Source organism: Euprymna scolopes, chromosome 6, assembly GCF_053919585.1.
Source record: "Euprymna scolopes isolate OS-2025 chromosome 6, ASM5391958v1, whole genome shotgun sequence".
In the NCBI taxonomy this organism is placed as follows: domain Eukaryota; kingdom Metazoa; phylum Mollusca; class Cephalopoda; order Sepiida; family Sepiolidae; genus Euprymna; species Euprymna scolopes.
In genome coordinates, this window is record NC_136487.1 from 158,467,852 (window position 1) to 158,482,851 (window position 15,000).

The window sequence follows — 15,000 nt, forward strand, 5'->3', positions numbered from 1 at the left end:
ACTATATTCCTTTATATATCTGAAACTTTGGGTTCTCTAAACTACAAGAGGACATATATATATATATATATATATATATATATATATATATATATATATATATATATATATATATATATATATAATGCTCCTTATCTTGTATTGGTAAGTGATACACGATATACCATTAGCGTATATAGCGATGCTGTGTAAACAAATCGAACTTAGGTATTCAGACGATGCCAAAACATTGTTAATTCACTACCCACACAGCAGCTGCTGATTAGCGTAATGTTTCAAAGCCTTGACTGTCGTACGAGCGGTCGGGTTTCGATCCTGGCTTGTGGTAGTTGCCTGTCTAGCCGCCGTGATGAGCTGTGATACAGCGAAATAGTACTGTATGTGGATGACTATATATATATATATATGTATATATATATATAAATATATATATATATATATATATATATATATATATATATATATATATATATATATATATTGCTTACGCTGACGAGAAATAGGATTTCGAAACATGCATGCCGTATAATTTAAAATATAAATAATAAATGCTATTTGTTTGCGTCCAAAATAATGTGGGCGATTTTCTAAGAAAAAAGATCTTCAATATTGAAGACGCTTATTACCTGTATTATCGTTTAATCTAATGTATAAACGGCTGTCTGTCCGTCGGTTAGTCTGTCGTTCTGTCTGTCTCCATATTTTCAAACTCTATCTCCCCCGAAACTAAAGTCGCAGAGCAGCGCTAGGGGACTCAAATGAATGGATTTTTTTACAGGTCGTTCTTTTATGGGTCTTTAGCCAGTTAAAATAGTTTTAAAGGATCAAAAATGGGTCAAAATTGAAGAAATCGTTAAAAATTTTGTACATTCATCTTAGTTTATTTTTTTATTTTTAACTTTTAATCAGTTTATATGCGTGTTACGTTGGTACAGTGATAACGTCACCAATTTTTGAATGCTACAGTTTCGATTCTAGCTGATGGCATCTACATACTTTTTTTTTTTACTTTTGAAATCACATTATTTAATATAATACTAGAATACCCGTGACCCGTTGGGTTAGTATGTTATATTAACTATGGAATTAATGCATGAGCGTGACACTTGTGACGTAAATAAAATAGTTTTTGTGACATAACAGAAACATTTCTATGAAAGTATATTAAAATTAAAAAAATATATAGATAGGTTTCTATCAGTCGTTCTGTTTATAATTGTTTATTTTGAAAAAAAAAAACAACAACTTACAACCATTGAATTATAAGTGATTTGCCATACTTATAGGTAAATGTGCACTGAACAGATACCATAATACTTAAAGTTAAATTCAAATTTTGATATATCTTTTAATTTAAATGCGAAAAAAAAACAAAACAATTGGGACGCTGAAAACGTACACAGTAAAAGAATATGTTTTATTGTTGCGTTGATTATTTATTTGTAACGCAATTAAAAAAACATATTTTCGGAGTTATTTATTTATGTTGGTAGTGTAGAAGAAAATGTATGAATGTTTTCAAGAAATGTGTATTAAAAAATGGAGAATAAATGAAAAAAGAACGCGGTGGGTAAATCGCCGTTGTAATATTCTCTTGTGGTTGTCAACGGGTTAAAGTAGATTTATTTGTAAGAAAATTGCGTTAAAATAACTTAAACGTAATATGGAAAAAAGTCAAGTATTATGATGAAATTCTGTTATGAAAACATTCATGTCGAACGCGCCCCTGTTTTAAGAAAAAGCCTTCGGTTGATTTTATACGATGGACTTTTTCTGCTTGTGCGGCGATAAAACTTCTTAATTGAATCTATTTGGATTAAAAATGGACAATTTCACCGATTTCGATGAGAATAAAATATGAGGGGGTGAAGCACGCCTTAATCATTTAATCTCACACAATGTCAAGTCTTTCTGCTAGTATATATATATATATATATATATATATATTTATATATATATATATATATATAATTATTATTATTATTATTATATATATTATTATATATATATTAGTCCATCCATCCAGTGCGACCGGAGCCGAGATTGAACTCACTACACGAGTTTGCAGTGTAATTCAAATCTTGTCGGAACCTAAATACTTATTGGTTCGCCAGGGCTAGCAAGGGTATTTTTTTATTGTGACGCCATCACTAGATAGGGTGCCTACCACGTCTTAAGAATGTCCCATCTGCCCTCGAGAGAAGAATAGACCGCGCCAGTTTCTCAACCTGATATTTTTACCTCGCGACACATACAGCGCTTCGCCTTCCCAAATGGTCACCCATCTGGTACTGGGCAGGCTCAACGTTTCTTAAATATATTAGTGATAGGACGATTCCAATATTTTTCCCGATTCCAATACAATTATCAATTCCGATTCTTTATAAATTACCATATATTAAACTATAAAATCGTCATTCCATCCCGATTGCCGTAAAAACATTAAATGTGCATATATTTTCTCAAACGTACAAACAGACTTGTGTAGTGGAGTGATCTATAAATATTAGCTTTACTGGAAGCTGTAATCAATAAATATCATCGTTTTATTACTATCAGATGGAAGTTAAAAAAAATAAAAAATAAAAAATATAACTAAAAGAATCGTTTTTGGCATCGAATATGAGCACACTTTTTTCTTATTCCGATGCCAATTCCGATACCACCCCAAAATTCGATTTTTTCGATTCCCAATTCCGATTAATCGGACCAACGATATAATATATATATATATATATATATATATATATATATATATATATATATATTAAATGTCATTATTTCTCGTTTATTTTCGTATATCTTTCTCGACTTTACATGATATACTCGTAAATCGCCTATTAAAATACCCTCGAAACACATTTTAAGGTCTAAATTTATTTTGAAACAAAAACAAAATAGTTCCATGGTGATCGAGTATATCTGAGGTGGGTGAGGTACATATCCACTGTCTCTTGCATGCGGCACACCCATTAACGATGACGCAATCGCGCTTGCCATTTATAAACTTAAAGGTGTTCTACCAGTTGTGAAAGTCGGTTAAGTTTGATATTAAACGGTACTTTCCGGCCATTAACAAACGACATTCTCCAGCTGGTCCATCCCATATTTACTGTTGAGAAAAACACGCCGACTTAGAAATTCAAATGTACCTAAGCGCGTAACAGGATGTGTGACTCTGCAATTCACAGTTTACTGATCGCGACAGAAAAGATATTTTTTAATTATTTGATGGGATTTCCGGGTTGACACTGTAATTTATGCCTAGAAATACGCTGCTTTATTTACGTATAAACGGCATACACACTTTTTCATGGCAATTTTCCTCGAAATATTATTTTTATACTGATCCTACATAAAGCGACACTGAGAACAAGTAATTATAATTGTAACCAGGAAAAGGAAAAAGAAATTATATTAACCTTCTTTAACGCGGCTGCCACAAAATTGCGAAAAATATACCACATTTAAAAGTAGACGATGCTACATACAAAACTGGTTTATTTGCAACTAGCAGGGACACTCGACATTGCCCGAGTTTGGATGAGGAACAACGAATGGCTTTTGGATCAAGATGAAAGTGTAGTATCTGTTCTTCAGATGCTACACTCCGACTTCTTGTTCTCTGTTAGTGGAGAAGAAATCCTTCACGACTGAGACAATTTTTATTTTTTGTTCTTTTTTTCCACATTAAAAAACGACCCTGGTGTCTAACTCTGTCCCGTGGGGAGATATTGTAAATAGGAACAACGAATGTTTCGCACTCCCATATTTTTTTTTTTTGTATGTTATTTAAATCGGTGAAATCGTCCATTTTTCAATCAAATCGATGGATTGCCTGCTGTAGTTGCGAAGACATTGCGGTGCACCGGGAAGAAGTGTAAGATGCCTTCCCACAGTAACTTAGTCCACAATAAATTACAGTTTACTGTAGAGAATCTACTGTTGATTTTATAAAATTACTAGCTGGACGCCCGACATTGCCCGGTCATACAATACCCTTAAACATGACATTCTAATTTATGCAAATTGCGTATGTATCATTATAAAATTAATTCTCTATTGTATATTATATATTACGAGAATTAATTTGATCGGTGGACTAATTCGTAATAAATAAATAAATATATGAATAAATAACAATAAGGATAATGTCGTTCATCAAGTTCCGTCTGTGTTTGTTTATAATACTGCGTCAGCTGATATTTAGGCTTGACGATGAATGCTCTGGAAAAGTAACTTCTGATTAATGTTTAGTTTTAAAAACATGCAAACAAAGAAATGATTTGCGGAGATTTGAAATGATAAACCTTATTTTATTGTAAATTGAACTCGTTAATAAGAAAAAATATAAATAAAATAGTGAGGCAAACCCGAACTTGAATACGGGATCATTCGATTTGTAGTCGGATGCTCTACCACCATACCGCTAAATGCCGATAATTCTTTTTTTTTTATAAGAAGAAATGATTTGCTTAAATTTTATTATCTCCCTTGCCGGTTTAATGCATAAAAAGTCCCCCGTAACAATTTTATCCTTTTTATCTATAAGAAAAAAAAAAACTATTTTTAGGGTCGGATTTGTTCGATTTTCGATACTTATCAGATGGATTTCTGTACAAAACATATCTAAGAACACTGCCAGACATATAAATTACCTTTGTGTAAAATTGGCAAATGATAAGCGCAGCTGTTTCGGAACCCATGATGAAGAAACTCACACACACAAAATAACTTTTACATCGTAGATCGATAGATTTTTTACATACAGAGTGGGGCATAAATACTATTACAAAATAAAACTCATATTTATCCCAACCAAATAATTTATTACAAAACCCAATTACAGAAAATAATTAGCAAATACTGAAGGAATAATATGGCATAATTATTTTTCAAATTGTTTCCCTCGAGCTTTCACTACACAACAAAGTCTCTCGAGGAATTCATCTACAGCAGCACGTTCAACATCTAAAGGTATTTTCTCCCAGCATTTGTTCAATTTTATTTTATTATCTACAATTGTTTGTACGAGGATTAGAATACGTTTCACTGTCCAGGATTGACCACAAAGAAGAATCCAGTGCATTAAGATCAAGTGATGAGGATGGCTATTCTTCTTCGCTGATTCAGGACGGACAGTTTTCTCTACATCACTACTGTGTTACATGATGGCTTGTCGCGCCATCTTGTTGGAGAGTCCAAACTTCATTTCCGTACAAAGAATCACACAATGGGGGTAGTCTTCAAGATTGTCCTCAATATAACATTTTTTTGTTAATCTTGACCTTTTGAAAGATTTCCCCCCTCTCAGAAATGGCTTCCCAGACCATCACTGATGCTGGTTTCTGCGTTCCGAAAACCTTTCCTCATTCATCACGACTTCTCGCAAGGACTCTATCATTTTGATGATTGTGAGACTGTTGAAGTTAGAATAACTTTTCACCCCTGAAGATAACATTGAGCGTGCCTTCTTAAATACGGTTGAAAAAGAGTTGACCTCTGATGAGTCTCTTTACAATTGTGGCTGCAGAGAGCAGCTATCGCTTTTCGAGCTTACAGGATGACATCTATAGGTCACTTCGACATATTCTTCGCATAGTTCTCGATGACGTTTGTGCTTCCTTTACCATTTGTCTCATGGACCTTCTTGGATTTCGCCTGATTCTTTCCCTAACATTTCTTATGAGTTTAAGCGTTCTTAAAGCGTGGAAATGACTTGATTGTTATCTATCTTTGATCGAAAAAATTTCCAGCTAACGATCAATCGTTCTTTTTATAAACATTTTGTTGATTTTGAGGTTTTTCCTTAACTTGAATATTTCTGGTGGACGCAAGCGCTTCTCATGCTGATCTATGATGAATCTTCTCTTCAATTCAACAGAAATTGTTAGAAATTAGTAGCTTCTGTTTCTGAAAAATAAGAAATCATATATTACATTATCATATATGACAATAAAATAGTAAATTTATCTTCATATTATCATAAAAATAATTCTGAAATTTTGTAACAAGACTCACCCTGTATAATGGCTTGAATTAGAGTTTAATATGCAAAAGTCAAATATCATTGTCTAATTTTGCTCTAAACAGAAAAATTCATTTCGAGTGCACCCCTGTTATATCAAAGAATATACTGTCAATTATATAAGCCTGGCCTTACTGGTCGTGCAGTGATAATAGCTTGAATTTAATTTAAAAATGAAAACGTCAAGTATCATGGTGCAATTTTTGCTTAAAACAGAAACATTCATTTCGAACGCACCCCTGTCATATCAAAGAACCTACTTTTGATTTTATGTGTCGAGTCTTTCTGCTTCTGTGGTGATAAAACTTTTCAAATGCACTTGTGAAGTTAAGCTGCGTAAGGCGTTAACGTTGGTCAAAATCGCCTGTTCCTTTGTTCATCGGATTGTTTCGATAATTATCGATTAATTATCGAAGATATTCTGACAGAAAACCTACCTAAGAACATAAAGTACTTTCGTATGAAATTTCATAAAAATCGGCCCAGTCGTTGCAAAGTCCACAAGGAAACTCTCTCTCTCTCCCTCTCTCTCTCTCTCACACACACATACAAAGTTCCTTTTATATGATAGTAGATTAAGGAAATGAAAAAAGAAACAATTACAAAAAAAAAAAAAATGTTTATTACATTTTCACCCCAAACAAGGAGCGTCGCAACTTTGATGTAGGGGGCTACTATCAGGGACATAAGCTACAGGGGTACTATGTAGGGAGTTGGGCAGCAAGATGTCGGTTCACCATGCACTTGAATTTCTGCATGTTAGTACAGTTGGGGAAGCAGGGACTTAAGAGAATCCCATCTACCCTTAAGAGAAGGATAGACCGCGCCAGTTTCTCAATCTGGTATTTCTTCTTTTCTTTTTTTTACACAGTGATCACCACTTATCAAGGCCCGGAAGCCACTCAGGGATAAGGGTTATTGCAAGTACATTACGTTAGTGTGGAGATTTGATGAAGTGTTTACTTAAGGGGGCGGTTCATTAGGAATTTGTTAACATTGGACTTGAAGACATCCAAGTTGTAGTCCGGTGGGAAGCAGGTAGACGGAACAGAGTTCCACAGGCGTGCAGTTCTAAGAAAGAAGCTTTGTTCATGGGATCCGCGTTTTGATTTAGGCATAGATATAGAGTGGGGGAAATTTTTCACAGTGGATTCAGCTAGACGGGTGTTTTTCGTGAAAGATTGGCGAGGGGGGACCAGAGATTGGAGTTCAAACGAGCACCTGCCATGGAAATAACGATAAAACAAGGATAGGCTCGCAACGTCTCTTCTGCAGGGTAGAGAAAAGGGCATCCTCCACTAAGCCACGAAGTCTATTTTGTACTCTGTCAAAGCAGGATAGGCTGTTTTTAGCAGCTCCTGCCCAGATATGGCAGCAGTATTCCATCCTTGGACGTACTTGGCTTTTATATAGATAGATAATTGTATCAGTAGTGAGATATCTTCTGGAGCGATCAGAGCGTTGATGATGTAAAGATTGAAGTTTGGGTTTGGATGCATTAAAGGTAACCAGCCACGTCTTCCCTCACTGTACCACGCTCTCGAGATCAGAGGAGAGAGAATCCTGGAGAACTTTGTCGTTTACAGCCTTTGATGTGTTGCCGTAGATGGTCGTGTCATCAGCATAGATGTCAACGAATGATTTAAGTATGTGTTTAGGGAGGTCATTGATGTAGATCAGGAAGAGAGTTGGGCCCAGGATTGACCCCTGGGGGACTCCAGCATTTATATTGCAGGCCTCCGAGTTTTGTCCATCTACCACTACTCTTATGAGCCTATCGGAGAGAAATGATTTAATGATTGAGAAAACATTTCCAGTTATACCGTAGCTGGAAATCTTGTGAAGTAGACCCTTATGCCATACCTTGTCGAAGGCCTTTGATATGTCAAGAGCAATTGCCCTAGAAAGAAAGCCTTTGTCAAGAGATTCACTAATCCTGTGAGATATAACCGTCAGCACATCTGCGGTAGATCTTGCAAAGCGGAAACAATATTGTGTGTCACTAACAAGGTTATTCCTGCTGAGGTGGTTGACTACTTCTCTATTTAATATGGATTCCAGCAACTTACTCATTGGTCTGTACTGATAGGGAGATGACTTATCACCTGAATTCTTAAATACAGGGCAAACTGATGAGGTCTTCCAGGGAGTCGGAACACTTCTCCTTAAGGCAGCGCTTAAATAGTTTCGTAAGTATGGGAGCAAGTTCTGGTTGAAGCTTTTTTAACACTATAATTGGTATGCCATCAGGGCCAGTTGCTTTACTGGAATCTAGGTTCTTGATTAGCTTGGCGACTTCATGCACGGATATTTGTATGTTACCTAGCTTGTTCTGTGTTATAGGAGGAAATATGGGGAGTTGATGGCCTTCGTCGCATAGGGTAGAATTAGCTGCAAAGTTCTTTGCAAATAGTTTGGCCTAGTCTGACGCTGACGAGATGACCTCTGGTCCATTTATAATTGTTGGGATAGAACGCACACTTCTGTTCAGGATCCTATTTGTTATTTGCCAAAACTGGTAGGAACCAAGCCGCTGATCAGCTACCTTGGATTTAACAGACTGGGCATATAGCTCTCTTGCATTTTTTATTACTCTTTTACAGTGGTTGCTGGCATACCTGAAAGCAGCTTTAGTCTCAGTGCATCTATTATGTTGGTAGCTATGGAAAAAGTGATTTCTGTGCGTGATAGCAGCAGCACATTCTGGGGAAAACCATGGCTGGCTGTTAGGTTTTTGTTGGAATTTTTTAGATGGTATGAATTGGTCTATGCCTACAATTAACCATTCGGTCAGATCTGATACTATAGAGGACTCTTTCTTTTTAAACATGGAGTGCAGAGGTAAATCAGATATGAATGTACGGAAGCTATCCCAGTCAGCTATAGAGTATCGGTATACAGTACGGTGGAGGGGTACGCCTGGGGACTTCTTACATTTCGTTTTTATCTTAACTGATACGACGGAGTGGTCGGAGGATCCTAGAGGAGAATGAACGGAACATGAATATAGCTCAGGGGAAGTTGAAAGAAAAAGGTCTAAGGGGCTTGCATATTAACCGGGTGTATCGGGCACACGGGTGGGTTCGCGAACAATCTGAGTGAGGTCATAAGCAATGGCAAAATCATGACAAAACCTCCCCTCATCATCTGTCTTATTTGAATGGGTCAGCCATTTCACGTTATGGACGTTGAAGTCACCACAGATGTGGATGTTAGCCGAGGGATGTGAAGACACTATGTCGTCTATTTTCTCAGATATGCTCTTAAAGATAGTAACTCCGCTGTTGTGGGGCCTATAGACGGTAAATATAAATACAGTGGTGTTAGCAAGTGCAACCCTGAAACACATATAGGGTAAATTAGGATCTTCTCTAGAGATATCCCTGCCACACGAGAAGCCATCTTTAATGTAGGCACATATTCCATGCCCATGGCGATCTTGGGTGTCAGATATAGCTGTTAAATTAGAGTATCCGTTAATTATGAACTCATCTAGGGAAGTGGTTGGCCCTATTCCAGTTTCACTTAGAAATAATATGTCCGGTTTCGTCTCCTGTAATTGGGTTTCAACCTCTGGAAGGTTGGAACGTAGACCCCTGATGTTGGAGAAGGAGACCTGGTAGTAGGGGTCTACGTTGGAAGATGGGGTTCTAGGTTTAATCGAGTTTTTATTCTGGAGATATTTCATGTTGAGGTTTTTTGGGATTTGTGGAATAGGTCGGCATACTTGGTTAGAGCAGTACAGAGAGGGAAATTAAGAGAGAAAAAGACAGGAATTTTTTTTTTTGTAGCACACGAAAAGGTAAAGCCGTAACAATTACCCACTAGTATGGCATCGAGAAGCCCCACCAGAGACTACTGCATGGTCCAGATCCACTCACCAAATGGCAATACAGCAGTCCCAGTACTTTGCGCCTGCTGATAGGACAGCCTCCTTAGTGGTTAATCCAAGGTTCGGGTCCCTGACTATCAGGCGGATAACGTCAGCCCAGACAAAACGTTTACCTCCAGCACCATTACTAGTGACATGGCCACAAAGACAGACAGAAAAATTTCCGACATCTCAGAGTACTGGTCACCAAGTACTACCGACCTTTAAGCAGCCTTTTCTTCACCCTTTGTCAGAAAAATCACTCATTGAAAGAGGACTGAATGACAAAATAGGAGAAGCGAGAGTTACTGAAGCTGCCGATAACACATCCACTGTATTATCTACTCTCCATGGTATTTTACCTCGCGGTATATACAGCGCCTTGCCTTCCCAAATAGTCACCCATCTGGTACTAGCCAGACTCAACGTTACTTAAGTTCGGTGATCTGGCGAGAACCGGTGTGTCAACGTGATTGTACCGTATACACACAGAGCTTCGACCAAAGTGTAGTATTAATTAATACTAGAATTAAAAAAAAAAGATGCTTGAAAATACGAAAGGAAGCCAGATATAAATTCGATTTCTATACTTGATAAAGATGCACACGCGAATCTGGATTCATTTGAACCCCAGTCTAGTGAAGACAGCTCTAAGCTATTTAAAGGGGTGAGTGCTGTTACCTTTTACTGTTCGAGAATAGAGATTATTCAAGATATCCATTCTCCTCTTTTTTATTAACCGCGACCAAAATTTTATTTATCTTGGAAGGAAATTATCCACTCTCAAACCCTACATACATTCCATCCCCTCCTACTTAAGTTCCTCTCCCATTTAAAGATCAACGTACTTACTTTTTGTTTTAAAGCTATAAACAGTAACAAGAGGGTATTTTTACATCTTCTGATTTCTTTGTTTCCTTTACTTTGAATAAGTGTTGCTTCCCCAATCATTTTCATGAAATTATGAATATCTCTTGTCAATGAAACCATTTACAACCATTGGAAATATTTAAAGGTAATCCATAGCGTGAATGTAGTATTATGGTGACTGCTGAAATGAAAGTGATTGGCAATTTGTAAAATTATGAGAGAAGCAATATTTATGTGAATTGGGCAACATACATCTCGTTAAGAATATTGTAGACAGGAGATGTTTCCTGACTTCTCCACTCTACTCCCACACTTTTAATGATCTTGTGCCTAATTTGTAAAAGTTTTGCTTTTGCAAAAAAAGTTTTAAAAATTTGGACTCTGGTCTGTCTCCAATCGAGGTTAAATAAATAGTATCTTTATATTATACATTATTTAAAATTCCACGAATTGAGAAATATATTTAATCAACAAATATATTTTGATAAACCTGCTATTGTTCTGTATAGCCTAAAAAGTAGGTTTGTGGACAGAAAAAAAAACAATAACAAACAACAAATATGAGTTCATTAACATTTCTCCGAACATAATGATCATTGTATATTAAATATAGAACTGCCTCAAATGAGATGAATTAATAATTACAAATAAATACTCAGAAAATAATATTGTGCTACATAGTTCAATAGAAATTATAAAATCACATTGTAAGACAATCTTTAATTCACTCCTTCGGTCCAGCACTTCTTCAAAGACTACGTTCTTTTATTTTGCCCTGTTTCTTTCTAATGTTTATTTTTACGTAACATTTCACTGACTTCTGTTGTTGGTGAAGAACCGTTAGACATCGAAATTACTACGAGTTCCTTTTTTACGCCATTACAACAATGATCATATATTATAATAATGATATTCGAAAACGAGACTACATCAAAGGGATGTAACTCGCATATGTTTGTCCAGGGTTGTAAGATTGACTTTTTAAAAAGCTAAATTTCGCGAATTTGGACATTTTTTTGGAAGCAATTTAGCATTAAAAAATTGTATTTGCTGTATTTCAAAACGTAAGGTACGGACTAACTCGGAGCAAACAGAATATTATTTAGATTTGTTTTTCATCCAGATTGTCTATTTGGGGGAGTTAGTTTTACTTTTATTAACAGCAAAAGTCGGACATCAACAAGAGCAGACAATCTTTACTATAATCAAATATGTAAAGAGCAACAGCGTACCTTTGGGAATGAAATATGTGATTATAATCAGGATGATCAGGTTTCTACTCTGCAGACGAGACGACGGTGACAAACAAGATATGCTTTCTTCTGATTAATGATTATCTGCCTCTCGGATGATGTGACAATCACTCATTTTCTCCATGTTAAGAATGGCTTTCTGGTCTATTTTACCATGTTCAATTATCTAGCTAAATTGACAACGGAAACCGGAAGTCAAAAGAAGAAGACAATCTCGACTATAATCAAATACGTAAATAATTGCTTATTAGAAATTTATGAGAAGACACAATTTGATATTTTCTTCTTTTTCCTTTGTTTTTATTATATAGATTGCTTTTTGCCGGAGCTCGGTTGGGTCATGCACCTAAACTGATGGGGATGCTGCACGAACAGTTTAAGGTTCCTTGGCCAGCAACATTCACCCTGGTAAGTAGCGAATGATGCAGTTAGTGTGTCATCATTATATATAGGTCCCCTTTATCCAATATAAGTGTCCAATAGATTCGGTAAGAAAAGGTATCTAAATCGATCTGATTAGTTATTGATTCCTTGCACATATTTACCAATGTTCGATTTTAGTGTTGTTGCTTACGTAATCATCATCTCAAATTGCCCTTTTACCTATTAAAATGAATTTAGGGAGAAGTTGCCATACTTTTAGCGTCCTGAATCACTTTTCTGGTCATGTTAATTATAATTTTGGACGGTGGCAGTGTATATAAATCTATTTAGTTTATAAATTATATATATATATTAGTGATGGGACGATGCCAAAATTTTTCCCGATTCCGATTCCGATTCCGATTCCGTTCAAAATTTCCGATTCCGATCCGATTCCCGATTCCGATTCCGATTCTTGTAAAATTTATACATATTTAATTAGAGATTTTTTTTGTTTGTTTTTTCGTAAATTTTCAAATTATTACATAAACCCCTGGTTAATGTCCGCGTATATTTTATCTCAAATGTTTGCCTTGTAATTGATTAAAAATTGTAACACAACAAAACATTTATTTTGATTTTAAAACAAAGCTATATTGTACCAGTTCGTATTTACTGTATAACATGCTACTTACATGAATAGTGGAAAATATTCGAAGATTGGTAGGCAAAATAAGAAAACGATGTAAAAACAATATATTTAACAACGCCACTTAGCAAAGCCACATCTCATTGTTACGAACGAATTTCTAAATAATAATATTACTATTATGAAAACCATTTTTAACGTGAGATTGCGTGAGCTTTCTGTGCTTTCTCTCGCAGCTAAATCCCTATTCCAAAATGAAATATTACTTTTATAGATTACGTGTTAGAACATTTTTTTAATTGGCGGAAAGAAAAGCGATCATTTAGAATTTAGAGTGTAAGATCAGTTTCGAATATAAATTTAACGTAAAATGATCATCATTTCTGGCCATCCTAATTCTTTATGGATATTAACTAAAGTGTTTCCCACTAAATTAAGTTCGGTTTGCAACGTTGTAAAACCATGTGTAATCGCTTAAAAAGTAGACACCCTATCCCCAATAAGCGCACATAATTTAAAATTGGTAACACACTACAGCTCATGTTACGTTATATTTATTTGTGAAACTGACCGTCTATTTTAAATTCCTAATCGTTATATATATATATATATATATATATATATATATATATATATATATATATATTATAATCATGAGTGTTTAGACAAATATGAAAAAAAGAGCCTAAAAAATGGGTGGTTTTTAGCCCTAAAAGTTCCCGGGGGGCGCAAACCAGAGTTTTGCCAGGGTCAGCGATACTGAATTTACATTTGCAACAATTGCCTTCACATTTTGGACAAGTTTCAGTAAAATCTAATGGACGGGAAAAAAGTTATGGGGCCAAAAGTGTCATTTTTGCCATTTTGGGCATTTTTGACCCCTTTTCAGCCCCTGGGGGAGCAACGAGAGTTTTCTTAAAAAAAAACTCGATGTTGTGCACATCTACGTATTGGAGTACAACTTGTGGCAAAATTTCAGAAAAAAGTAATGGACGGTTATCCGGGAATCATCCGGACGAACGGACGAACGAACGGACGAACGCCACTGAAAACTACAGTCCCTCTCCGATAAATCGGGGGGGGGGGACCAACAAGGAATGGGCAAAATTGTGAAAAGACTTGGCCTTTGATTTAATTTGAAATATGCTTCCAGTGTGATTTTCTTTGATTCTGCCGGTATTGTTTATGTTTATACTGAAGGATTGCTACGACGGCGCCAATGCCGTCTGAAGCCGAGGCCTCCATGAGATATATATATATATATATATATATATATATATATATATATATATATATATATATATATATATATATATATATATATATATATATATATATATATCACGGAGGCCTCGCTGAAGCCCGCCAATCTCACTCAAAAGTTGAGTTGAAAGTATTATGGGGTAATTAACACCTTCGATGCCGTTGGTTTCGACAACAATACTTTTTCACACCCACTTGCCAAATTTCTCAAGGAGTTTAATATGAAAAGATTTCAAACGAATAGAGTTTTATTTTATTTTCCTGGAGCCACATTGTCTGACACCGTCGCATTTTTCTCAGGTTTCGGAAAAGTTAAAAATATACATGAATATCTCACAATGAATTTATCAAAGTCTGGATAAAGAGAAAACATTTATCAAAGTCTATTGATAAAGAGAAAACATTTAGAAATTTTTCAGATTGAAAAAGAAATTATATTTACATTTAAAAGTCCCCCCTCATTGAAATTCTACTTTTGGACGATATTTGTAAACCCACTAAAAACCAAATTATTTTTAGATCTAGGATGAAGCTCTAAACTGTCTTCACGTATTAAAAAAGGGTGCTTGTGCAGTTTACACTATGTTAAAAAACGAAAAATAAAAAAATATATATATTCTACGTACTCGTTATGGAATGAAGTTCTCATAAAAAAATCACGTAATTTCATCAAATAGTTTTTATTTTATGCCGTAAAAACGAT

At 35.4% G+C, this 15,000-nt stretch overlaps 1 protein-coding gene across 1 annotated transcript in view; it reads left to right on the forward strand.

The window, feature by feature from the left end:
* Positions 1-15,000, forward strand: part of LOC145278086 (Y+L amino acid transporter 2-like) — a 107,323-nt gene that overhangs the window by 74,689 nt on the left and 17,634 nt on the right. The window contains exon 8 of the mRNA XM_080130351.1: positions 12,334-12,430. Coding sequence (XP_079986477.1) covers positions 12,334-12,430 — 97 coding nt within the window. The remainder of the gene's footprint in view (positions 1-12,333; positions 12,431-15,000) is intronic.